The sequence below is a fragment of the Filobasidium floriforme genome (assembly GCF_021052385.1).
Source record: "Filobasidium floriforme strain CBS 6241 chromosome Unknown HD553scaffold_19, whole genome shotgun sequence".
Taxonomy (NCBI): Eukaryota; Fungi; Basidiomycota; class Tremellomycetes; order Filobasidiales; family Filobasidiaceae; genus Filobasidium; species Filobasidium floriforme.
Genome location: NW_025763640.1, coordinates 165,853 through 191,336, shown reverse-complemented (window position 1 = coordinate 191,336; position 25,484 = coordinate 165,853). Strand labels below are relative to the sequence as shown.

Here is a 25,484-nt window from a genome sequence, read left to right as displayed (position 1 = left end):
CAACCTCCGGAATCGACCGATGAAGAAGTCGTAGCGCAGTCTGTTGTCGAACACGTGTCAGTCATTTCGGCTCCGGCCCCGACACGTGGAGCTCGCCAGAACAAGCGAAAGATACCCTCCCGAAGCCAGTCTCAAGAATCTCGATATCCAAGGAAAAGACTCAAGCTCATCCGCTCTGCATCGTTTGGAGTGGACCAGCAAGCGCCTACTGGTACACTCGCCTCGATCGACGATATGAGACGGGACGTTGACGCTAGCGGGACCAAACTCAATCTCAGTCTCGGGCTCGGGGAGGCTTCGGTGGTGACAACCCCTCCACCAGCCGAATCCCAACCCAAAGTCTCGTCAAGCGCCATCACTACCGCTTCCGAGCATGATTGCCCGGAGATCATCGAAGATGTCAGCTTCGAAGAAGTACAAGCTATGTTGACCGTCATGAAAAGAGGCAAGGAGACAGGAACCAAGGTCGAGACGGTCGAGAAGCACGAGCCGCCTCAGACCCCCAAGAAACGGCTCTCTAGTGGCCTAAGCCAAATCAGCGTATGTCCCCTCCCCTCTTGTACATTATACTTTAAACAAGTCTAACTTGACCATGTTTTTCGATAGACCCCCTATTCGATTACTCCGATTCAGCTTACGCGCGATGATCCCGCATCTACGCCTGAAGCATCTCCGCCTTCCAAGATTTCATACAGCGAGATGAGGGTTAAAAAGAGAAAAGCGGAGGTGGGTAAATGAATGTAGTAAATTCCGTTTCATCGCCACTGACACATGTTTACAAATCGACAGGACGACAAGAGCACTCGCACCCTCAAAAAACCGTTCAAGACCCCGCTAGTCATGGGGAGAGCTCTTCACAAATACCTAGGCAATTCTTCCCCTCCTTTCATCGCCGATACGGATCTTCTCGAAACCCCCGCGTCATCATCGTCATCCAGCATCGTCACGGGTAACGCTAGCCTTCTGGACAAGAAGCCATTCCCAACGTTTGAGTCGGCGCATTCGAAACGATATATGACTAAGAGACTGGCGAGGCCGTTCAAATCGCCATCGTTCTCCTCGCCCATCTCTGAGCCTGATCCGCCTTCAAGCGATACAATCGACCCCCCTTCCAGCCCTACACATGTACCCGTGCGGCGTCCGAGAATGATGGTCGCTTCGACGGAAGCTACCAGCATCGCCCCTTCTAGAGCGTCCGAGATCACCGGTTTGGAAGTCCGCAAACAGGTCCTCACTCAGGCCTTGAAGACCATGAACAATCAGGCGGACGAGGAACGTCTATCGCAGCTGCACCTACAATGGTTGGCGGCCGGACGCGAGATATCGGAAAAGCTCTTTACTGTCGTGCCCGAACCTACCGAGGACGGTCACGGTCAGGAAGGCACTTCCAACAATGGTTCTTACTATCAGGATCCACCCAAGGTCAACCCCAGAATGGACGAGGACGAAGAGCAAGCGGCCGATACCAGCGCTGACGAGCCGAAAGTGAAGAAAGACTGGAACGTCGGTTCCATGCTGGACATGTTCGGAGTCGATCCTGCACTATTCGGTTGGAACGAGGAGTTGGAGGATTGGCAAGATTGAAGATCAGATTACCAGCAGAACAAATTGACCGGTTGATCAGCGTTTGATACGACCACAGTATACAGGCATGTCATCATATTATTCACGTCCGAAACCAGAACACCAGGACACAGGCAGTCTCTTCTACACATATATATACGATACATTTGTTGTCGCTTTGATACCGTAATACACTAATTGTCCTTGTGCCAAAACTCACTACCGTTGCTCAGACGGCTACTTGATACATGTTTATACGCGGGGACTCCGAATCTGGGAAAGCCGGACGGATGAAAGGGCAGGGAAAGACGAGTAAAGGCCTCGGGGCGTATGCGACGGGTCATGCTGGTGAGGGGATTATCAGTCGGATGATAGCGAACAGTGCCGCCCTGTTGGCGATCGTCGAACGCTTTGTATGTTGGTTGGTCCGGGCGAGATGATGTTGGGTGCGATTCCAGTATTGAGATCGCCCAGATTAATCTTTCGAGGCTGATGAGTCGGATCAGGTTAGGGAGTAGCCGAATTAGATCCCCTGTTCGGTCCTGTTGAGCATGGCAGCTTTTCTGGCGGCCATCCTTTCCACTATAGAGAAACCGAACGAGATCGAGGTCCAACTGCGATCAGCCGATCACGCTTGAAACTGTCAAACCCTTAAGGATTCTGCACGTAGAGTGAACTCACTACCGCTTTGTTTACCGGCCCTCCTACTTTGATCACGTTCGAGCTTTTCATGCTGCCATCTCGCTTCCATGTATTGTCGTTTCTGTCCCGATCGTAAACCGCGTCAAGATTATCAGCGATGCTCGGGAGGAGGGATGCGCACGGCCCGTTGCATCGTTGTCGTGCTGAAGAACATGTGAATACTCACGGTATATTCGAACAGAGCCAGGGTGTATTGGTACACCGGATGATCCTCGTCCACCTCGTCCTCATCCTGATCCTTGTCTGCATCCCCGTCTCTTCCTTTTCCCAGATCCTCATTCAACGTCTCTTCGCTCCCTTCCTCGTTATCGTTCTCACTGTCTTTCGCGGCTACATCGACGTCGACGCCCTCCAAGCTGTTCTGTTCCCCGTTTCCTGCACCCGGTCCGTTCATATTCGTCCCGTCCTTTCCCACCATACCGTCTTTCCCTAAACCTCCCGTCGATTCGTCATCATTCCCATTCTCTTTCGCGACATCCAAATCTTCAAACGCCTTGTCAACTCCGGCAATATCTACCGAACCCGTTCGCTGATTACCATCGTCGAGCTCGTGAGGTAGATCCAAGCTGTCCGTCGTCGACATCGAGTTCAAGGTCGTCGATGAGCCGATGGTGATCGACGAACATCGGGAAGCTTGACGGGATCGCTGACCCGAGTTCATGGGGGAGGTTGGAGAGGAAGGGTCCGAGTCCATGTTGGCAGAGTAATGGAGAGAGGTAGTTGGGAGTTTATGGGAGTAAGATATGTGATGTGGTTTGACGAGACGGAAAGAGAGCTGTAATACCGCTTGCCAGGCAGTCCGTCCCTAGATAACGATGGGTTATATACCCTTCTAGGTGTAACGTATTATGACGTCGGAAAAATCGAGAAACCCCCTTTTCCAGCCGAGCGTGACCCTGCCTTTGGCCTTTGAGCAGATGAAATGAGAAAGGTCCTTTGGATTCCAGCAAACCCGTTCCCTATCCTGCCTGCCTTCTCTGCGAGAGCGATCCACCTTTGAAGGCGATTGTCGAGAAGGATGGATGGATTGATTGCTGATGGCTTTTTGAGATTAGCTGATCGGTTGGTTACGTTGGGCTCCACAGACGAAGGGGCGGGGCAACGACCAAACCTCGTGGGTCGAGAGGGATGACGCGCAGGAAATAACTCGATATAACCCGAGGTCTCTCAACGCCGAGACGCTAGGGCTAGGTCTGTCTGTCTGGAAGTCACACGATCAGAGGTCACTAGAGATCCTAAAGAGGACAACATACATGGATACACGATGATATACTCTGAACTCTCTGCTTTCCCCCAAAAACACCGCCACCTCAGCCTCTGGCGGATACTCACCCGCTCGATCCTCCTCCACCTCGTTCTCGTCTTCTGCCGCCGGTTGATGATGATGATGATGGCGAAATGGGAACCCAACCGGTATGACGCGCATGCGCCACCATACCCCCGGGATCAAACTCTTTGTTGTCGTCCGATTCGTCGGGGAAGGGTTACAGCCGATCTGAACCGAGACCGCGGCTCCGAGTGGCATGATGGGGAGGTCAAACCGGTGGTAGGTGTGCTGTATGGGGTTGGTCGAGCCACAAATGAACAAACGAAGGAAGGTTTAGTTGCAATCTCGTCGGTCGCGAATCAGTAGCGGCCAGTCGAGTCGAAGAAAGCGCCAGACAAAGGGCATCTTGGTAAAGTTAAGGTGGCTGCTTATATACAGTATTTTTGACGATCTACAACATCAATCTTCTTACTGGTCTATCGGCTAGGATGCGCGCCTCTCAATAATCTTCGACAGATCTTGTGCTCGCGCGAGGGCGGGGTTCGACTCCCCGGTAGGAAATATCTTTTTGCTTCAGTTCTTTCTTTTTCGGGTTTCCCCCTTTCTCCGCGCCACGGCAGCCCTTATCTTTCGGCGGTCATCTTCTGGGCCGACAAGACCGCGATGTCCGAATCGGACGACTGTCTCACATGGGCTTGGTCAAGGAAATATTCGAGATTTCGATCAGTTTCTCGCAATTCCATCATCGAAGCGAGAGCGAAATCACCTCAGGCCTCGGGCTTAGATAGGAGACAAGGTACTTATACGATCAATAGTGTCAAGATGATGGAGAACGCTTTTGCCTTCATCCCCTCTCTCTCTTTTCCCTACACCAACACACTATATTGTATCAAAATCCCCCATCCCCGAATCACTTGCCCCTTCCAACATGCCTTCCGCCATACACCATGACGACGTCGTACCAACGGCAATTCCCCTCAAACTCTCGGAGGACGGTATGGCGATCAATTACGATGACCCGACCGCCTGGAACGTTACTGCTGCACCCGCTGTCGTGAGTTCTTCATGCTCAGCGTTTCCTCCTTGTTCCGACTGACACCCCTCGTCATCGCCCATCATTCCAACAGTACCGATCAAAGAACAAGATCCGCTCGGTGGTCGCTGGCCTCGACCTCACTCACACCTCTTCCACCAAACCGTTGATCAACCTCGGACTGGGAGATCCGACCGTCTTCAACCTACACCCGCCTTCGGAAGCATCGATCAGCGCCGTGCAAGAAGCATTGCTGTCGGGTGGGGCGAATGGGTATGTCCCTGGAACGGGAGATCGAGCAGCTTGTGCGGCTGTGGCTAGATATCATCAGAAGTGGGATGGAGTGAGCTACCAGGCCGAGGATGTCACGCTAGTGAGCACAACGATAGCAATAGCATACCCGATCCGTCCCTTGCTGTTCGATGCTGATCATATTATTATTGTTGCGACGCGACTTTAGTGTCACGGCGCGACTCACGCCCTCGACATGTGTTTCTCGATCATGACCTCTCCTGGGCACAACGTCCTCATCCCCTCGCCCGGCTTCCCCGCCTACGAGACCTTGCTCGGGAACATTCAAGATTGCGAGATCAGGACATACGAATGTCTGCCGGACAGGGGGTGGGAGTGCGATGTCGAACAGATGGAGAGTTTGGTAGACGACAAAACTTCGTTTGTGTTGATTGTGAGTCTCCGAAGTGGCCGGACGGCCTCGGAGAGTAACGCTGTGAGATTCGGCGCTGAACTGGCGATGTCTTGCCCTCTTTCGATCTAGACAAACCCTAGTAATCCCTGCGGGAACAACATGCACCCCGACCATCTGCGCCGGATCGTCGCTCTGGCCGAACGCAAAAAGATCATGATCATTGCTGACGAGGTGAGATCGCGCTCGAGACTGCTGGAACATTGATCGACACGAAGCTCAGCTCGCCTTGGTATCATTCAGATCTACGGGCACATGCAATGGTCCGAGCACCCCTTCGTCCCGCTCGCCTCCCTCTCCACCCAAGTCCCTATCGTCACCCTCTCGGGCCTCTCGAAGCGTTTCCTCTTGCCAGGATGGCGATTCGGCTGGATCGTACTGCACGACCCATCCAATCACGCCCATGCCATCCGACACGCTCTCCACTGTTGGGGCAACCGGATCATGGGCCCGTGCAGCCTGATCCAGAAGGCTCTTCCGAGGATCTTGGACGAGACTCCGGACGCATGGTTCAAAGAGGTCGTCGGCAAGCTCGAGAACAATGCCATAACGTGTTATGACCGCCTGACCAGGATACCCGGATTGTACTGCACTTTCCCCACGGCGGCCATGTACCTCTTGCTCGGGATCGACATTTCGCACTTTCCCGAGTTTGATTCGGACGTGGATTTCTGCTCGGCGCTCGTTAAGGAACAAGCTCTGTTCTGTATCCCGGGCCAGTCGTTTGGGATCGACAATCACATGCGGTTGGTGATCGCTGCGCCTAACGCGGTGCTCGTCGATGCTTGTGAGCGGTTGGAGGAGTTTTGTCTGAAGCATTACGTCTAGGCAATGGACGTTGCCCATGTAATGCTCGATAGAGGATAGAACAGTCTGCGACACTGTATTACCCATGTATCTAGAGGATAGAGGATATCATACCATCTCTGCATTTCAGTTTCGAACTTTGCGCCAGTGGTGCCTACAAGATCACCTTCCCGCGGAAGCCCACGACCCATTCTCGCTCGAAGGCCCCCTTAGCATGGTCTTGCCTCATGCGGCCGGAAATCCCTTCAGATATGGAAGGGCAAAAAAGGATGATGAGAAAAAAGTCTGCGTTAAATGGGCAAAAAGGTAATTTCCTACCGGGGAGTCGAACCCCGCCCTCGCGCGATCAATCTGATGAAGATGAGAGGCGCGCATCCTAGCCGATAGACGAGTAAGAATTGTATGTTTGGTATTTGCATAGTCAAAACATAAAATACTATACATCATTATCGTTTGCTCATTAGCCTGACGTTACTCTTTGCGGCTCCCCTGCCTCAGAAACAGGCCGTCACGGCTTCGACGTTCTCGTCAGGTCTTGAACGACATATCTCAAGAACAAACCGCTACAACGGATACAAGGCCGTCCGGTCCTCCTTCTCAGCATGCCGTATCTAATCCTCGAGCCATTTACTGGACTGCTTGAGGTATTTCGTCTGGCAAAGACAGGCAAGAGTCTCAGCTCCCAAATGTGATCTTGTTTAGTTCGAGTCACGACGTTGAACTCACCAGCAAGAACCCGACGTCTTGTAATACAAAGGTCATGATAAAATTGGACATGAAGTCCGAAAGACGCCGTAGTCTCGTCTCGATGTGATTCCGGTAATCGGAAGAAAGCGCCTGATATGCAGCGGTGGACGGTCCCGTGAAGCACGCAAGGTGGCGGTCTAGAGGGACGACGACGGGAACGATCAGCACCGATCTCGGCTGTCATCGATCATTCAGGCTTACCGATCACTTGGGCCTCGAGGCACAGGCGGCTGAGACTGTCGACATAGGCTGTTGGCGAGTCCACACTGAGAGACGTATTGGGATTCAGTACCAGGCGTCATGAGCACAGGTCGGCCAAGGAACTTACTTTTTGCCAGTGGCAATCCTGTCAAAGGTCTTGGTCAATTTACTTCCCAGAACGCTGATCCCGGTCTGGATTGCAACAGGTAAGCGAATTGGTTTCTGGAACGACAACCTGGCCTTCACAACAACTCACCGTGGACATCTTTTTACTCTTAACGCTACTCGTATAAGCTTTCAGCCCTAGCTTCTTGTTCAACAGCTTCTCCATCTCGTCTAGTAGCCCGTCCGTGTCGTCGAGTGACCTGACAAAGTCTTTTGCCCTAGATGGCCCATCCGTCCGGGTTCTTTGCAACTTTATTGTCCCGTCATCATGGCCGAGCGGATCATCAGCAATGAGGGCGTGTCCGTATCTCGCGAGCGACGAGGAGCTGAGGATGAGGACCTCTATCACGCGGACCTTGACGTCCAGCGAGACCAGCTTGACAGTCGCCTGGCTCCAGATCGCTCTAGGTATGTGAAGTCGACTGCTGAGGAATCCACCTGACGGCGAGACGATGGTATGCCGGAGCAGCCGCAACACATGGAACGGTCGATGGACAGGATTCGCTGGCGGAGGCTCGGTGGCAGACGAGGGCAACGATGGACCTTGTCCGAGCTGATCGCCCTGGCGCAAGGTTGGTGAATGGAGCGTCACTTCCTGTACGTCGGGTGAATCTGATACCATCAGGGTCGTGGTCGACACCGAAGCAGCGGAAGCGGCGTATTGCATAGTGCTCGGACCGCTGGTGTCGATGGTAAGAGCCCTAGGAGGGGGTGGTGGGGGCAACATGGATCCCGTTTGGTCGAGAGACACTTGCGGGCTTCTCAGTGGACTTGGTAATGGCGGTGCGTCCGAGGCGTCGAAGGTGTCTCGTCCTGAAGCCCTTCCCGCTGACGGCTGCGAGACCGCTCGGCTTCGTGGTGTCACTTGCTGGAACGGAGACAACGTCGCATCGGTCAAACCGGGAGAGGGGAAGGGCGCTTGGCGATGAGTTGAATATGCGTTACTTGTGACAGGAGCACGGGAGTTTGATAGCGATGTCGTTCGCCGCGTCGAAAGGCTCTTAGGGTCGACCATCTCGTACGAAGTCTCGCCTTCCTCGACGACTGATGCAATGGATCTGCCCTTTTCGTGCCCCTTGATCCCTAAGACCGAACTGGATCGCTCGGGCGGCAGAGTCTGGAGATCTTGCATATAGTTGTCTTGCAGGCTCGCTGACCTTGGCGAGATGCTCGGAGCGTTCAACCCCATCAATGACGATCTACCGCTCCGAGAAGAGCTCGAATCTGGCAGGGATGACGAGTTCGAATATCCTCTGCTCGGCTCGTACCGATTCGTCCCATTCTCTAGGCTCGGGAATCCCTCGGCGTAGGGTGTACGATCAAGGACTTCCTCTGTTTCCTGATCAGACACTTCCGCCTCGAGCCCTAATGTCGGGTGAGCCGTACGAAGCCGTAAGCGACGTTCCGAATTTCGCTGCGAACTGGATCCCGAGGTCACGGTGCTGATACTTTTACTAGAGGGTGACCCGAGCGTGGACATGCTAGTAATCGAAGCGTTGGAGACGTGCAAAGACGCTCTTGTTGTTGATGCGCCCAATTCTGCCGACCCGCTGAGTGAGGAGTCAATCCGGGACGTGCCTACGACGGGTCCTAGCGAGACAGGCACTCCGTTTACTCTGGGAATCTGTTCATCGAAATTACTCTTCACATGCTCGATACCGCTGTCGGGTCCCGTTCTAGACGAAGTTCTCGGTCGAGGTATCGGTGGACTCTGGATCGCGGGGGGATAATACGCATTGACATCGGCGTCCAGGGAATCTCGACGGAAACCCACCGAACCGTTCCCTCCGATGGCTTCGACCAACTGTTCCCCGGATCGCAAGCTCTTCCTCTTTGACCGGTTGTCCGATGCGTGCGAGGTGCGACCATTTGGTGATGAGGCCTGGTCTGGTCCATCCGTCGCCAACATCATTCTGCCGATCCCTGTTGGGCCAGTGCTGGTTTCTGACGATCGACCCGAGGGCCTCGCAGTCACCTCGTCCGAGTCCAAAGTCGCCTCGGACGGTTCACCGGTGGCCTGAGGCGGGTTTCCCTCCTGCAGACCTCGTTCCATTACCACCAGCAAGCCTATTCGAGAGATGTACGCATCGTGCTGCAGTACCAAAAAGTTCAGGTGTGTGTTCTATCACTCCTCGCAGCCCGACCCCTCGCCAATGTGCCACTCACGATACCCTTCAAGATCTTGCCCTCCTCTCCACTTCTATGCCCACTGGCTTCCCTCCTCCTCCTCGCTTGGGCAATGTCCTCCTTTTCCGAATCCGTAGGTTCGGGTAACCCTAACCCCACGGGCAACGGCCCCAACTCGATGCCGACCCTTTCCATCACACACCTCAACCTGCCCACAGCGTCTCGGTACATGGCCAGCGCACCCAGGACGTCATTCGCCTTGTCACACTGGACAGCCTTTTCCGCCAGGTCGAGAGCAGATTGGAGGAGGTCTTTTGAGGGGATTCGGCTCCTCCTTGCAGGGGCAGCGGGGACGGGGAGACGGGCGAGCGGGGTGACCGTTTGTGGCGAGGTGTGCAGGTTGCTTGGGTCGTGGAGAGGGCCGGGATTATGGGCAAACTGTCTCTCTCGGGTAAGCAGGGGGTTGGGTTGTGGGTGCAACGTCGGAGTTGTCTGCAAGTATGGCGAGACGGCGTGTCCGATCGAGCTCGTAGTTCGGCTGGAAGAGACCGACGAGTTTCTCGCCCGGTGCGTAAGGGGTGGAACGGGCGGTAGTTCCGTGGCTATCAAGGCGGCACATTGACTAAACATCAGCTTCAATTCTTAGCTGGATCGACGTTCTCAACGGCACTGACGAGGTGGGCCCTGAGGCGGAGGAGATCTCGGCACTCTCTTGAACGACCTCGATCCTGAACTCGACCCCTCGGCCTCGGTTCTCCTCTCGGCCTTGTCCCTCCTACCCTCGTTTGAATAATCCCCAGGTAACGTCCCTTCCCCGTAGGCCATCATCCTCAACGCATCCTCTTCTTCTTCCCTCCGGTCATCCTGCTCGTTACTATCATATCCTCCGGGGAAGTAGGCGGAGGAGGCCGTGCTCGTGCTCCTTTCCCGGATAGGACTTCTAGCGAATGGGTGCATCGTTGTCATGGTCCCATAAACAGGTTCAAGAGTCGTATATGAATGGATTCTGTTCCGATCCACTTTGGCGTGAAGCGCCTAGGCTCTAGTCGCTGGATGAACTAGTCGTTCGGAAGAGAGACTCTCAGAGCCTATGTCTACCCATCATTTCGAGTTCGAGGTCGCGTTTTCGACAGAAGGGTAGTTGTAGCTACTTGACCCGATCGAGCTCTGTTCCTCTTGCTTCCTGATATTGAGATCCAGTGTTTTGTGCTGAGGGAAGAGCTCGGACCTTGTTGCTGACTTTGGTCGAGCTTGTCGAAGTGCCAAGATATCCCCCGACCGGTGTTTGGGAGTGTTGTTGATGGTCGATTGCGGGATCTCCCTCCAATCTGCCCTACCTGAATGATTCGGCGGGCCCGCGAAGCAATCGATCGTGCTTCACAGTCCAAGGGCAGTGCTTGCTATGATTATGAGCTCAGGGAAAGCTGTTGAGCGGGGTGGCCATGATGGCTGGTCGTAATTGCGTAGAAGTCAACCAGCAACCAGCTAGCCAATTCAAGGTGCAAGGTGGTTGTCCGACCGAACTCCCTCGCGCTAGTTCATCGGGAACTGGGGGTAGGAGACAGCGACCGACGGGACGACGACTACGACCATCCATCACATCATGTGAACCATACAGACTCTCGGTTCTCTGTGAGCAGAACGACCCTACCACAATCGGACTCCCGTCTGCCTGCTCGATTGGGATCATATCGTAATTACGGAAATCCTTCGACGACGAAAGGACATCGCCTGCGGATCTCGGCCCGGCAAGACGACCTTTAGGTTTCGACGACGAGCGTCCGGCGAGAGTCCTCACACCAAACCATAGTAGCATCGTTCTCATGTCCTGTACAACATCAAAGCATCCCACAAACAGCCCAAACGGTCTACACTTGTCTTCCTGGTGACATCTCATACTGATCCAGCGTCTCCTGATAAGCCAAAGGGACCCCGAAAGGGAGGTAGACGCTCCTCGGTCTAGCCCCCGTTGATGTGGTGGGGGGTCCCGGTGCGTCCGGTCTCATATATTCGTTGTGTTGCGGCCTATGCGATCGAAGACTGGAAGGTCGTAAGATGGATACAATATACAGGTTAGCATCGGTTCAATGTTTCCGTTACGCCCGGAAATTTGGCCAGGACTTGCATTGCAGATTCTGGTAGAAGAGGCAAAGTTTCGCTCACTCGGACGTTTGATGATCTCGATCTTCCCTCTGTCCTGCCCCTGTCTCAAGCTCGACAGTTCCCCCGCCCTGACCTGTCGCCCTCACCACTCCGGGGGAGACCGGCTCTTTCCCCTTCTTCGTCCACGTCTTGGACATGGCGGGTTTAGTGGCCATCAGCTTGAACGAGGAGAACCAGCCCCGATTAGTCGAGGTTGCTGTCGGTGTCGTTGGGGAGGGATTTTCGATCGGGGCGGGAGGTAAGGAACGGTCGGGTCGTTGCATGTTATGATATGATATGGTCGATAGGTGGTAGGTTGGCGCGATAGGTGTTCAGACTACAGAGGCTCGACGAGGGGATGGTGAACAGCGTTGTGTGGTGGTCCGAGAGGTATTTGAGGAGAACGACAACTTGTTCGAATGGAAACGCCAACTGCCTATCGTCATGAGCGTATCCATCCTTTCTGCGTGAGATCAGTTAAAGTCCTTTTAAATACCTCGCCCCTTCTTTCGTGTTTGTTTGTTTATCTGTTTGTTGTTCGTCGGATGATCTTTCCATTCCATCAAAGGATCTTCGGTCACCTCTTCGCCTCCCTGCGCGCCTCGTGGCGTGGCCCTCTCCGCGTTTCAGGTAGATCAACCATTCATCGCATCACGCGTCTCTCACTTTTTACACATGGCGATCACAACAACGGTTCAAATCGTACACAGCCGTACAGGCCACATCGAGATCCGTATTCAAACACTACCACCCAGGTATCAGGAGAGGCGATGTTTGACTGTAAAAATTTGTTTCGGATACTGACTTGGTGTGTGGCTGATCTACACCTCGGGTGTTCCTGCCTCTTCCCTGGACGGACCGATTCAGGTCGCAACCGCTGTACAATTGGACACGGGTCTGCAATTTCCTAATTCCTGTACATATATATACCGAACAAATATCGACATACGTTTTTCACTCATCCACACCTCGTCCCAACTTCCGTGACGTCGGACCTAAATCTAGACAGAGTACGCCGTTAGTGTATGTGACTGTATGGAGCCAAGATGCGGCAATTAGGTACGACGTGACTTGTCGTTGCGATATGCGAGGGGGCTGGCGAGAGTTGACGATTTGATGATCGAGTAACATGGTTGTTGCGTAATTTGCAAGGCGGTTGATTGTCATAGGGAGTCGAACAAGCCCAAATCACTGCTCAGATATAGCCCCAATGATCTCAAAGCCAGAGCGGGTGATTCGCGCTTGCTTTCTCAAAATTCCAAACGAACTTTGTCGATTACGCCTCGGCTCTTGTCGCATGGGCGTGGGAGGGTCAGAGAGATGGTTTTGTGTACGTGCTTTAAAAGAGGCAAGTGTGGTAAATACAGGTGCCGTTGTACTGGCTGCGAGTCCCTTGCTGGATTTCTCGTTTGGATCTGGCCGACAGTTGTTGGTAGCCGCTGTCGTCGACAGGTAATTCCAGGTCGAGGTCGCTAACGGCAACACCTGCAACTATCGCCTGGACGCACTCTATCCTATATTCGCCATCACCAACTGGCCACTCGAATGCTAATTGTTGAGACTAGGATGATGTCAGGTCCGGTGAGGACCTCCGGCCTCGCGCACTTTGCCCAGAGCTTGAAGACCTTTGCGAAGCGATCGGATCGACCGACAAGGGCAAAGGCGGGAATTCCGATCACTTCCCACCATACTTTACTTTGTGTATGAACCCCATCTATCGAGAATACAAATTCGGTCTGCAACGTTCCTCCCTCACTTGCCCTCATCAACCAAAACCTTGAAATCCCCCAAACTGTTGACGATGTAGGTAGGCACCGTCGACGATTTCTTGGGTCCAAGCAGGTGGTCCTCGTTCGTCACTCCTGCAAGACCCACAACATCGACAAATCAGCCCAAAGTTTCACATGCACTTTGTAAACCGAACGAGTCGCCTTCTCACCCGTCATCGTCAACAACGTCTCGATCCCCGAGTTCTGCCCAAACAAGATGTCCGTCTCCAAGTTGTCCCCGACCATGATCGTCCTGCTCCGATCGAAATCCTTGGAGGCGAGGATGGCGTCCATCATGTGACTGTTCGGTTTCCCAATCACCGTCGGGGTCATCTTGGTCGAGTACACTAGCGGGGCGGACATGGCCCCCGATCCTGGGTAAAATTCACCGCCAGAGGGGAAGGTGGCGTCGGTGTTGGTCAGGATAAAGTGGCAGCCGGGGTTCTTAGTCAGGTAGGTGTGGGCTTTGGAGTACTTCTTGTAGTCTAGGGAAATGTCCGGGGTGTAGCGGATCAGTCGGCAAATTGCGGATGTAAACGAGATGTACGTGCAACTCACTGACAAAGGCGTCGAAGCCGCAGAGGACGGCACCAACTGAAGGATCCGGTGTGACAGCGGTGTAATCCTTGGCAGGCATGTACTCCATCTCCGCCGGGTCCTACCAAACATCAAGTTACGACCGTTCAGTTCGCTGCTATAGTCTCTTGCGACCCAAAACGAAGCCTTTATTGACTCACCGAACCCCCACAATGCGCCACACCGACCGCATCGAGCTCCTCCTCGAGACCCTTCATACCGATCACATACACCTTCTTGTCCTTGGGGAAATCGAGGATCTTGGCGAGGTACAGCGCCGAGGCGAAGCCCGAGTTGAAAAGCTCGTCCTAAGCACGTTCGTGAATAGTAAAGGACGATTCAGTATTCGTCGGAGGACCCTCAAGAGCACCCGAATGTGACGCTGGACTGACATCGGTGGTGTCAATCCCGAAATCGTCAAAGGTCTTTTTGTACATCGGTCGGCTCTTGCTGGCGTTGTTCGAGACGAACAGGACGTTCTTGCCTGTCATTACCATTGCACGATCAGCATGCTATACAATTTTGATGCATGTATACAAACGAGCGACACGACGACCCACCCTTTGTTCGCAGCCAAGCGATGACCTCCCTGACACCCGGGATGAGCTTGGGACCGGACCAGATGACGCCATCGCAGTCAAAGAGAAAGGTATCAAACTTGTCGATGAGCGAGGCATAGTCCTGCGCGGTCGTCAGACGTTTGCTCTCGGTAGTGTCGGACATTTTGATGGCGATACCTTGGTATGATGGTCGAGGTCTTTACTAGTTAGCTAGTTGCTAGTTGCTAGTTGATTAGGCAGGAAATGACTTGAATCACTTCGAGCTCTGGGTGGAGGTCGGTCCGGTATGCGAAGGGGCCTTGGGGGGCGACGTGTACATAGCTCTGGGTCGCGGACATCAGAATGTTTCCCTTCTCTTCCCTTCCCCTTTGCCCTCTCCATGTCCGCGTGCGCGCGTCTCTGTTTGAATTTCCCATTTTCGATTCTCCCACATCGCACCAAAAGATTCGACGACACACAGTGGAGAGAGCCCAGATCGGACGACATCATCGACGACAGCGGCATAGCTAGAGCTAGAGATCATCCTCACCAACAAGGCGTCTCGAATAGTCAGACTTTGACTATAGCTGTAGATCTCTCGGGAAACGACACCAAAAAGGACCGATACCACCTACCACAACTAACACCCTCTGCACAACATGTTGGTTCTCGCCGAGACTTCTGTCGGTACGTTCAGGTCGGCCACCAGCATCGTTATCGTGAATCCCTGAACTAACCTTGCCGGGTCGCTAGGATTCTGTCTGTTCAAGTTGAACGACGATGCCAAGCTCGAGAGCAAGGACTTGTGGAAGTCGTTCGAGTCGCCCGAGTTGGCTACCGCCGCGTGAGTCGCTTGTCATACTAATCACAGGCTTAATCTGCACTCGGATGTTGACAATCATTACTATCTCTGCGTCCAAAATCACAGCCTGAACCTCGAGGCTATTCACCGATTCCAATCGACCGCCTCGGCCGTCGAGGACATTACCGCCATCCAGGACGGCCGTCTCTCCGACACCCTCAAAAACTTCCTCTCCGAATCCATCCCCTCTTCCTCCTCATCCAACGGCGAGTCATCGAAAAAGAGCAAAAAGTCGAAATCCTCGTCTTTGGAACAGAAACTCATCGTTTCGGACCCCAAGTTGGCGGGGACCATCTCCAAGGCGCTCAGCATCCCCGTTCACAGCGATACCAGCTCGGGCTTGCAGGATCTGTACCGAGGAATCAGGACCCAGTTGTCGGCCTTGTTGGGAGGAGTGCAGGAGACGGATTTGGGGACCATGAGGTTGGGTCTCGGGCACAGTTTGTCCAGGTGAGTTCGGCGGGAGCAACGGGAGAATAGGCAACGACGGGCGGGCTGATTGACAAGGGACGCCTTGCAGGTTCAAGCTCAAGTTCTCGACCGACCGAGTCGACACGATGGTCATCCAGGCCATCGCCTTGCTCGACGACCTCGACAAGGAGATCAACATTTACAGCATGCGAGTCAAGGTGAGCGCAAATTGCAGGGTTTTCAATATTACGGCGCCTCATTGACGCCGAACGTGTCGCTAGGAATGGTACGGATGGCATTTCCCGGAAATGGGCAAGATCATCGCCGATAACCTCGCCTACGCCAAGTGTGTCAAGGCCATGGGTTTCCGAACAAACGCCTCCTCGACCGACTTTGGCCTCATCCTCCCCGAAGAGCTCGAAAACACGCTCAAGGCCGCCGCCGAGATTTCGATGGGAACGGAAATTTCCGACTCGGATATCGACCACATCCACTCGCTCTGCGACCAGGTCATCTCGATCACCGAGTACCGTAAAGAGCTCTCGCAGTACTTGACCAACAGGATGGAAGCCATGGCGCCCAACTTGACCGCCATCGTCGGCGAACTTGTCGGTGCGCGATTGATCAGCCACGCCGGAAGTCTCAACAACCTGGCCAAGTTCCCCGCCAGTACCATCCAGATCTTGGGTGCCGAAAAGGCCTTGTTCCGAGCGCTCAAGACCAAGCACGATACCCCCAAGTACGGGCTCATCTACCACGCCTCGTTGATCGGAGGTGCACCTCAAAAGCTCAAGGGAAAGATGGCCCGTATGGTCGCGACCAAGACGGCGCTCTCGATCCGTGTCGACGCTCTCGCCGACGCCGAAACCAAGGCGAACCCGGCTGCCGCAAGGATCGGGTCAGACAACAGGGAAAAGCTCGCATCTCGACTCCGAGCGTTGGAGCGTTCGTTGGGTCTCCCACCGACGTATATCCGGGCCGATCGACGAGAACAGGCCAAGTACGACCTCGGCGGGGACAATGTTGCCGCGTACAATGATGCTGCGGATGAGCAGTTGATCAAGACGCAGCCGCAAGAGGCCGCCATGGAGATTGTCAGGGAGGTCAAGGAGGAAAAGGCCGCCGACAAGAAGGACAAGAAGAAGAAGAGGTGAGGCGCCGCGAGAATTTGGTGTCCGTTCTCACTACATGTGCTAATGACCTTTTGGCACGTTCCCCCTTCAGGAAATCGGAGGCCCCCGCTGGTGATGTGACTATGGAGGTCGACGGCGAGGGTGACATCGAGGGAGAGACCAAGGAGCAGAAGAAGGCTCGGAAAGAGGCCAAGAAGCAGGTGAGCGACGTCGCATTCCTACAATCACCGTCACATAGACTGATCTTTATGCTTCACCTTTCAGGCCAAGGCGCTCGCCAAGGCATCGGGCGACCTTTCGACATCGACCGCCGTAATTCCCGAGACCCCGGCAGCAAACCTGTCCGTGTCAAACGGAGCCAACGAGGACAAGAAGGAGAAGAAGAGCAAGAAGAGACGGGCGAGCGAGGTCGACGGCGGGGCCGAGGCTAACGGAGACAAGGAAAAGAAGAAGAAGAAGAAGAGCAAGGATTAGTCGATCCTTGGTCTCTTTTCTTTTGTCCCCATTTACCACCCCTTTCGCATACTCGCCTTCTCTCCCTTTGCCCTGGCGATCACACGGGCGAACGGCGGGTTGTTGTAGCACGATCTTTCTGTCCTGCCTTGTCTTGCCCTTTTGTACCTTTATGAGCCTGCCGAAGAATACATCCATGCTTACAAACATTGGTTGCTGATGAGGAAGGAGAGCAGTCGCATCGACTGCCACCCTTTGTCTTGTCCGAAGAGCAAGTCCGACCACAACCGTCGTCGCTTTTTCCTCACCGCCTTGCGCGGTCATCGACCCTTGACGGCAGACTCTTCACAGAAAAACCACACGGTAGTTGAATCTCAAGGAGATGTGACGATTTGCCACTGCATAAAAACGGCGCGCTTGACGCTTGGCTTGCGTCCGCCACCTGGACAACACGGGAAAGGATGGCCACCGGTACCTATGAAGTTGCTGTACGTCTTAAAGGGACAGACAGAAATTGAAAGATGTCGACAGTGGTCATATTCTTCATAAGATCACTTGTATTTCATGCTAAACAAGGTGACTTACCTTTCTGGTCATCCCTTGGACAGGCCATCTGTAACCAATGTTGGCGACATTCAGAACATTTCCACGCGCGACTCGCAACATTGATTGACCTCCCAGGATGGCATGTCTCAATGACCAGGACAAATGTGCCCCTGGAAGACAGTGCACCTCAGTGTCAAGTTGAGTTTGGTCTGGGAAAGACCAACGCGCACACATTCGATTTCATACCCTTCCGCGTACCTCGCATGACCCTGATTTGGAAGAGAGGCGAGCGCGGCTCAACCTTACGGTCCCACCTGTTCATTGGCCAACAATCAAATCAAATCGATTTGATTGAAGAGAAATCGGCAGCTATACACTTCTCTTCAGGCAGTTGTTTGTCCCGGACCTTGAGATCCCTTAATCACGAGTGTAGATAAAGCTTGTGATCTAGTGAAGCTGATAATCGCATGGGACCGACTCGCGACAGCCGGCAGGCTGACTCTTCAGTCCATCAAGGGTCCTTGCGCTTGGGATCTTGCGCAGCAGCTAGTACGTAGTACATGTGAGCGGCGTCAACAACCGGAAGGGTACAATGTAACTAGAGCTGACTTGCATGGACTGCAACGTTACCAAGGCTTCTTCAATTGTTACAGGCGCGAGGGCAAAGGGTCCGGATTTGCAGACGCCGATCATGTCGATCCACTAAGCAGGTGGTATTCAACGGTGTAGCGAGACACGCAGCGGCGCGGAGCGACTGACTAGGGCAATTGGTGACGTGATTGAACATGAAGGGCAACTCGGTGATGTGGAAGAGTGCTCCGAGCGCGTCCGACCGCGCTGTCAAGTCATGGTTTCCATTGGCCGACGGTCACGAGCTGGCTGACGAAAGATGAGGGAAATTCGGCGACAGTAAACGCGGAGCTGGATGACGAATCGCGGAGGAATTGGATTGATAGTATCTAAGAGAAGATGAAAGGGGGCAAGATGGAGGGATGTATGGGATGATGAACTTGATGTGGGGAGAAAGAGAGGGAGGGAGAGCCGCGCGAAGCGCGGCAAATTTTGGGTGTCATCCTGTTGAGTTGATTTCGGTGATCGACATGTCATGATCCGTATTGAAATAGGGACGCCAGCTTGGTGTAGTGTATCATCCTGTACTTGTAGCAATGGACCTAGCATTGGTTGGGCAGGCATGGACCAAGCAATGATTGACGACCCGTCTTGGGTGTCATCCTGTTGAGTTGATTTCGGTGATCGACATGTCATGATCCGTATTGAAATAGGGACGCCAGCTTGGTGTAGTGTATCATCCTGTACTTGTAGCAATGGACCTAGCATTGGTTGGGCAGGCATGGACCAAGCAATGATTGACGACCCGTCTTGGGTGTCATCCTGTTGAGTTGATTTCGGTGATCGACATGTCATGATCCGTATTGAAATAGGGACGCCAGCTTGGTGTAGTGTATCATCCTGTACTTGTAGCAATGGACCTAGCATTGGTTGGGCAGGCATGGACCAAGCAATGATTGACGACCCGTCTTGGGTGTCATCCTGTTGAGTTGATTTCGGTGATCGACATGTCATGATCCGTATTGAAATAGGGACGCCAGCTTGGTGTAGTGTATCATCCTGTACTTGTAGCAATGGACCTAGCATTGGTTGGGCAGGCATGGACCAAGCAATGATTGACGACCCGTCTTGGGTGTCATCCTGTTGAGTTGATTTCGGTGATCGACATGTCATGATCCGTATTGAAATAGGGACGCCAGCTTGGTGTAGTGTATCATCCTGTACTTGTAGCAATGGACCTAGCATTGGTTGGGCAGGCATGGACCAAGCAATGATTGACGACCCGTCTTGGGTGTCATCCTGTTGAGTTGATTTCGGTGATCGACATGTCATGATCCGTATTGAAATAGGGACGCCAGCTTGGTGTAGTGTATCATCCTGTACTTGTAGCAATGGACCTAGCATTGGTTGGGCAGGCATGGACCAAGCAATGATTGACGACCCGTCTTGGGTGTCATCCTGTTGAGTTGATATAAGGCCTGGCAGCCGACCTGCCGGGTCTTGAGGTAATAAGGTCGCGGGACTGGGGAAAGGTAACGGTAGGCATAGCAATGTAATAACGGATGTCTAACTACTACAAGGTACTAGTTAGACGTCTGCGAGAACATCTCCTAAAAGGTCTCCGAGAGGGTCTCCGAGAGGGTCTCCGAACGGACCTCCGTACGAGGTGAAAACCTACATCCCGCGCGTGTACGACATGCGTACCGCGGATGCCTATAATAGGATCCCCCCCTTAGGGCGAGATTCCAGATTGCCCAAAGTAGTCGAGTAGTCCGAGGCTAGATTAGACGTTTCATCTTGGAGCCCTTTGTCCCCTCAAAACGTCCAGTGTCTGTACCCTCGCGACTCTCCTCACGTCTCCGCTCTATTGTCCCCGAAGAGATCGCCTAGAACCTTCGATTTGTACGTCTAGGTACACTGGTTCTCTCTGAAACACTGCTCGGCGCCCGTGGGTGCTGCAATGAAGAACCTATTGTCTATCGGTGTCGTCGACCCGTCTGAAACGTCCAGCCGCCGACGATGACGCGTCGCGCGTCGATTTCCTATTGTCTCCCCCGCGGACATCGCAACATGGTCCTGTCCGCGGTATTGTTCGTTGATGTAAACAAAGGTGATGTCGTATGTATCGACGTCCTTTCCAACCGATATCGCTGTATTCTCTTTGTCGTGTTCGACGTAACGACTTCTTGCTTTGTCCTAGTAGTTGCTACCTAGGTTTCTTTTGTCTTGTTCTCGAAATGTGAAAGGTATAAGACCCCCGAGGGGGTTTGTCGACTTGATGTTTTTCGACGTACGTATCCTTTCACCTCTAGCAAACCTATAGCTTACTACCTTTCGTATCTTTTACCCGTTCACATCTATCGTCAACTATGCCTTCTCCTCCCCCTCCTCCTGCTCCTCCCCCTCCCGTTCTCTGTCCCCGGCTTGTACTCCAACGTGTACGAGATTTGGTTCAGCAGCTGAGACCATCTCGCTTGTCGGTTGGACAACACCTTGTCCTTCTTGAAGTACTCCAGGTTCTTGTGATCCGTGAGGATCCTCACCGGAAACTTCCCGTCTAGGTAATGCCGCCATATCTGGCAGCAGTACACGATGGCGAGCAGCTCGCGATCGTGTACGTCGTAGTTTCGTTGAGCCGGCGTAAGGCTCTTCGACATGAACGCCACGGGATGTAGTTTCCCGTCGTCCCCTACCTGCGACATCACCGCTCCCATCGCACCTGACGATGCGTCCGTCTCCAGTACCACCTGGCGCTCCTCGTCGTAGTGAGCGAGGATGGGCGCCTCGGTGAACGCCTTCTTCAACTCCTTGAAGGCAGCATCCGCTGACTCCGGCCAGTGGTACTTCACCCCTTTCTTTGTCAAGGCCGTCATGCCTTGAATCTTCTTGGAGTAGTTCTGTATGAACCGGCGATAGTAATTCGCGAACCCCAAGAACGACTGCAGGCCTCGAGTATTCCGAGGCGCCGCCCACTCCAACACCGACTTCACCTTCGACGGGTTCATGCTGACCCCCGTAGGGGCAATATCATACCCCAAGAACTCCGTCGCCGTCGTGTCGAACTCACACTTCTCCGCCTTTGCGTACAGGCCATTCGCCTGTAGCCTCTTCAGCACTTCCCGTACGTGCTCGTCGTGTGTCTCCTGATCGGCGGAGTAAATCAATATGTCGTCTAAGTAGACGACCACACACACGTCTAGCATGTCCTGGAAGACCTGATTCATCCAGCGCTGGAACGTCGCCGGCGCGTTTGTCAAACCGAATGGCATGACGAGACATTCGAACAGACCATAGCGTGTCGTGAACGCGGTCTTCCAAACATCCTCTTCTTTGACCCTCAGGAGATTGTACGCTCCTCTCAGGTCCATCTTCGTATATACCTTCGATCCCCTTAGGCGATCTAGGGTCTCCGAGATAAGCGGCAGGGGGGTCCTGTCCTTCTCGGTAATTTCGTTGAGGCGACGGTAATCAATACACAGCCTCAGTTCACCCCCTTTCTTCGGTACGAACAGTACCGGACTCGAACACGAGGATTTTGAGGGTCGGATAAACCCTTTCGCCTGGTTCTCCGCCAACCACGCCTTGAGAGCGTCCGTCTCCTTCTGCGAATGGTTGTACAACTTCCCATACGTGGGAGTTGTGCCAGGCTTCAGTTCGATCGCATGGTCGATCGAACGCTTCGGAGGCAGCGAGTCTGCCTTCGTCTTGGAGAACGCTCCGAGGTACTCGTGGTACTTCTTCGGCACCACGTCCCGTAACTTCTCCATGTACTCGGGAGGATCGAGCTCGTTTTGAATCGAGTCGGTGGGCTTGACGTCCCAATCCCACAGGTCCGGCCTGCGGGCCCGCTCCTCATCCTCCCTCGTCATCTGCATTTGAGCCACCACGAGGTTCTCCGTGATCGGCTCCTTCATTCTCGACAGCGGATCGATATTCCGCGTCTCTATCTCCACCTCGTCGGGGGAGCATACTACCTCTACCTTCTTCACGCATCCTTTCTTCAAACAGTCATCCGCGAAGGTGACTGTATTCGTATCCCACTGGATGTGTGGGCTATGGTGTCGTAACCATGTAATCCCGAGGACCGCCGCGTACCCACACAAATCCGTCAAGAAGAACTCCGCCTTCTCCTGGTGCAATCCTGTCCGCACAATAGCATGTGCCTTCTGGGTGATCTGACCACCCACTATCTCTCTTCCGTCGATGACCGTGACGGTCCTAGGGTTCTCTAGGTCTATCACATCAAAGTTATGGATCCTCGCGAACGTCCGATCCATGAACATACCCGTAGCCCCCGAGTCCACCATCATCACTGCCTGCACGGGAATCCCCTGCGGGTAGAACACTCCTACCAGAGTGAGGTGGCTCTCCGGACCACTAGGGTTACCGCTAGCACCAATGTGCAGCGGGATCCCATCACTACCCCCTTTCGCGTTCCCAGCCGGGGTCCTTTGGTGATCCGTTATTCTATAAGGCCTGGCAGCCGACCTGCCGGGTCTTGAGGTAATAAGGTCGCGGGACTGGGGAAAGGTAACGGTAGGCATAGCAATGTAATAACGGATGTCTAACTACTACAAGGTACTAGTTAGACGTCTGCGAGAACATCTCCTAAAAGGTCTCCGAGAGGGTCTCCGAGAGGGTCTCCGAACGGACCTCCGTACGAGGTGAAAACCTACATCCCGCGCGTGTACGACATGCGTACCGCGGATGCCTATAATAGTTGATTTCGGTGATCGACATGTCATGATCCGTATTGAAATAGGGACGCCAGCTTGGTGTAGTGTATCATCCTGTACTTGTAGCAATGGACCTAGCATTGGTTGGGCAGGCATGGACCAAGCAATGATTGACGACCCGTCTTGGGTGTCATCCTGTTGAGTTGATTTCGGTGATCGACATGTCATGATCCGTATTGAAATAGGGACGCCAGCTTGGTGTAGTGTATCATCCTGTACTTGTAGCAATGGACCTAGCATTGGTTGGGCAGGCATGGACCAAGCAATGATTGACGACCCGTCTTGGGTGTCATCCTGTTGAGTTGATTTCGGTGATCGACATGTCATGATCCGTATTGAAATAGGGACGCCAGCTTGGTGTAGTGTATCATCCTGTACTTGTAGCAATGGACCTAGCATTGGTTGGGCAGGCATGGACCAAGCAATGATTGACGACCCGTCTTGGGTGTCATCCTGTTGAGTTGATTTCGGTGATCGACATGTCATGATCCGTATTGAAATAGGGACGCCAGCTTGGTGTAGTGTATCATCCTGTACTTGTAGCAATGGACCTAGCATTGGTTGGGCAGGCATGGACCAAGCAATGATTGACGACCCGTCTTGGGTGTCATCCTGTTGAGTTGATTTCGGTGATCGACATGTCATGATCCGTATTGAAATAGGGACGCCAGCTTGGTGTAGTGTATCATCCTGTACTTGTAGCAATGGACCTAGCATTGGTTGGGCAGGCATGGACCAAGCAATGATTGACGACCCGTCTTGGGTGTCATCCTGTTGAGTTGATTTCGGTGATCGACATGTCATGATCCGTATTGAAATAGGGACGCCAGCTTGGTGTAGTGTATCATCCTGTACTTGTAGCAATGGACCTAGCATTGGTTGGGCAGGCATGGACCAAGCAATGATTGACGACCCGTCTTGGGTGTCATCCTGTTGAGTTGATTTCGGTGATCGACATGTCATGATCCGTATTGAAATAGGGACGCCAGCTTGGTGTAGTGTATCATCCTGTACTTGTAGCAATGGACCTAGCATTGGTTGGGCAGGCATGGACCAAGCAATGATTGACGACCCGTCTTGGGTGTCATCCTGTTGAGTTGATTTCGGTGATCGACATGTCATGATCCGTATTGAAATAGGGACGCCAGCTTGGTGTAGTGTATCATCCTGTACTTGTAGCAATGGACCTAGCATTGGTTGGGCAGGCATGGACCAAGCAATGATTGACGACCCGTCTTGGGTGTCATCCTGTTGAGTTGATTTCGGTGATCGACATGTCATGATCCGTATTGAAATAGGGACGCCAGCTTGGTGTAGTGTATCATCCTGTACTTGTAGCAATGGACCTAGCATTGGTTGGGCAGGCATGGACCAAGCAATGATTGACGACCCGTCTTGGGTGTCATCCTGTTGAGTTGATTTCGGTGATCGACATGTCATGATCCGTATTGAAATAGGGACGCCAGCTTGGTGTAGTGTATCATCCTGTACTTGTAGCAATGGACCTAGCATTGGTTGGGCAGGCATGGACCAAGCAATGATTGACGACCCGTCTTGGGTGTCATCCTGTTGAGTTGATTTCGGTGATCGACATGTCATGATCCGTATTGAAATAGGGACGCCAGCTTGGTGTAGTGTATCATCCTGTACTTGTAGCAATGGACCTAGCATTGGTTGGGCAGGCATGGACCAAGCAATGATTGACGACCCGTCTTGGGTGTCATCCTGTTGAGTTGATTTCGGTGATCGACATGTCATGATCCGTATTGAAATAGGGACGCCAGCTTGGTGTAGTGTATCATCCTGTACTTGTAGCAATGGACCTAGCATTGGTTGGGCAGGCATGGACCAAGCAATGATTGACGACCCGTCTTGGGTGTCATCCTGTTGAGTTGATTTCGGTGATCGACATGTCATGATCCGTATTGAAATAGGGACGCCAGCTTGGTGTAGTGTATCATCCTGTACTTGTAGCAATGGACCTAGCATTGGTTGGGCAGGCATGGACCAAGCAATGATTGACGACCCGTCTTGGGTGTCATCCTGTTGAGTTGATTTCGGTGATCGACATGTCATGATCCGTATTGAAATAGGGACGCCAGCTTGGTGTAGTGTATCATCCTGTACTTGTAGCAATGGACCTAGCATTGGTTGGGCAGGCATGGACCAAGCAATGATTGACGACCCGTCTTGGGTGTCATCCTGTTGAGTTGATTTCGGTGATCGACATGTCATGATCCGTATTGAAATAGGGACGCCAGCTTGGTGTAGTGTATCATCCTGTACTTGTAGCAATGGACCTAGCATTGGTTGGGCAGGCATGGACCAAGCAATGATTGACGACCCGTCTTGGGTGTCATCCTGTTGAGTTGATTTCGGTGATCGACATGTCATGATCCGTATTGAAATAGGGACGCCAGCTTGGTGTAGTG

General features: G+C 53.2%; 6 protein-coding genes and 1 non-coding gene across 7 annotated transcripts; 4 read left to right on the top strand and 3 right to left on the bottom strand.

Annotated features, from left to right (window-relative positions):
* Nucleotides 1-787: 787 nt before the first annotated feature.
* HD553DRAFT_86784 (uncharacterized protein) lies at nucleotides 788-1,697 on the top strand. The gene has a single exon (XM_046184556.1). It carries the CDS (start codon nucleotides 841-843, stop codon nucleotides 1,582-1,584), a length of 744 nt encoding a protein of 247 aa, XP_046034477.1. The 5' UTR covers nucleotides 788-840; the 3' UTR covers nucleotides 1,585-1,697.
* Nucleotides 1,698-2,150: 453 nt separating this feature from the next.
* Nucleotides 2,151-3,108, bottom strand: HD553DRAFT_86794 (uncharacterized protein). The gene is made up of 2 exons (XM_046184557.1): nucleotides 2,432-3,108; nucleotides 2,151-2,326 (listed from the first exon to the last, which is right to left on the bottom strand). Exons 1-2 carry the CDS (start codon nucleotides 2,957-2,959, stop codon nucleotides 2,207-2,209), a joined length of 648 nt encoding a protein of 215 aa, XP_046034476.1. The 5' UTR covers nucleotides 2,960-3,108; the 3' UTR covers nucleotides 2,151-2,206.
* Nucleotides 3,109-3,997: 889 nt separating this feature from the next.
* Nucleotides 3,998-4,093, top strand: HD553DRAFT_t88. Its single transcript has one exon. It is a non-coding gene; the product is annotated as a tRNA-Glu (tRNA).
* Nucleotides 4,094-4,289: 196 nt separating this feature from the next.
* Nucleotides 4,290-6,202, top strand: HD553DRAFT_351703 (pyridoxal phosphate-dependent transferase). The gene is made up of 5 exons (XM_046183640.1): nucleotides 4,290-4,586; nucleotides 4,660-4,938; nucleotides 5,026-5,250; nucleotides 5,341-5,442; nucleotides 5,512-6,202. The coding sequence occupies exons 1-5, from the start codon at nucleotides 4,461-4,463 to the stop codon at nucleotides 6,094-6,096; spliced, it is 1,317 nt and encodes a 438-aa protein (XP_046034475.1). The 5' UTR covers nucleotides 4,290-4,460; the 3' UTR covers nucleotides 6,097-6,202.
* Nucleotides 6,203-6,526: 324 nt separating this feature from the next.
* HD553DRAFT_86757 (uncharacterized protein) lies at nucleotides 6,527-10,505 on the bottom strand. Its single transcript, XM_046184555.1, has 7 exons — nucleotides 9,990-10,505; nucleotides 9,355-9,917; nucleotides 7,280-9,280; nucleotides 7,151-7,215; nucleotides 7,024-7,088; nucleotides 6,802-6,959; nucleotides 6,527-6,728 (listed from the first exon to the last, which is right to left on the bottom strand). The coding sequence occupies exons 1-7, from the start codon at nucleotides 10,279-10,281 to the stop codon at nucleotides 6,687-6,689; spliced, it is 3,186 nt and encodes a 1,061-aa protein (XP_046034474.1). The 5' UTR covers nucleotides 10,282-10,505; the 3' UTR covers nucleotides 6,527-6,686.
* Nucleotides 10,506-12,993: 2,488 nt separating this feature from the next.
* On the bottom strand, nucleotides 12,994-14,574 carry HD553DRAFT_315927 (HAD-like domain-containing protein). The gene is made up of 6 exons (XM_046180545.1): nucleotides 14,363-14,574; nucleotides 14,195-14,286; nucleotides 13,964-14,110; nucleotides 13,785-13,884; nucleotides 13,397-13,711; nucleotides 12,994-13,319 (listed from the first exon to the last, which is right to left on the bottom strand). Exons 1-6 carry the CDS (start codon nucleotides 14,523-14,525, stop codon nucleotides 13,210-13,212), a joined length of 927 nt encoding a protein of 308 aa, XP_046034473.1. The 5' UTR covers nucleotides 14,526-14,574; the 3' UTR covers nucleotides 12,994-13,209.
* A 513-nt stretch (nucleotides 14,575-15,087) lies between these two features.
* HD553DRAFT_275409 (putative pre-rRNA processing protein) lies at nucleotides 15,088-17,221 on the top strand (the record flags this gene model as incomplete). Its single annotated transcript, XM_046177902.1, has 6 exons — nucleotides 15,088-15,185; nucleotides 15,270-15,653; nucleotides 15,724-15,832; nucleotides 15,896-16,764; nucleotides 16,839-16,947; nucleotides 17,072-17,221. Coding segments are annotated over 6 exons (1,719 nt in total), but the record flags the coding sequence as incomplete, so codon positions are not given.
* Nucleotides 17,222-25,484: the final 8,263 nt, after the last annotated feature.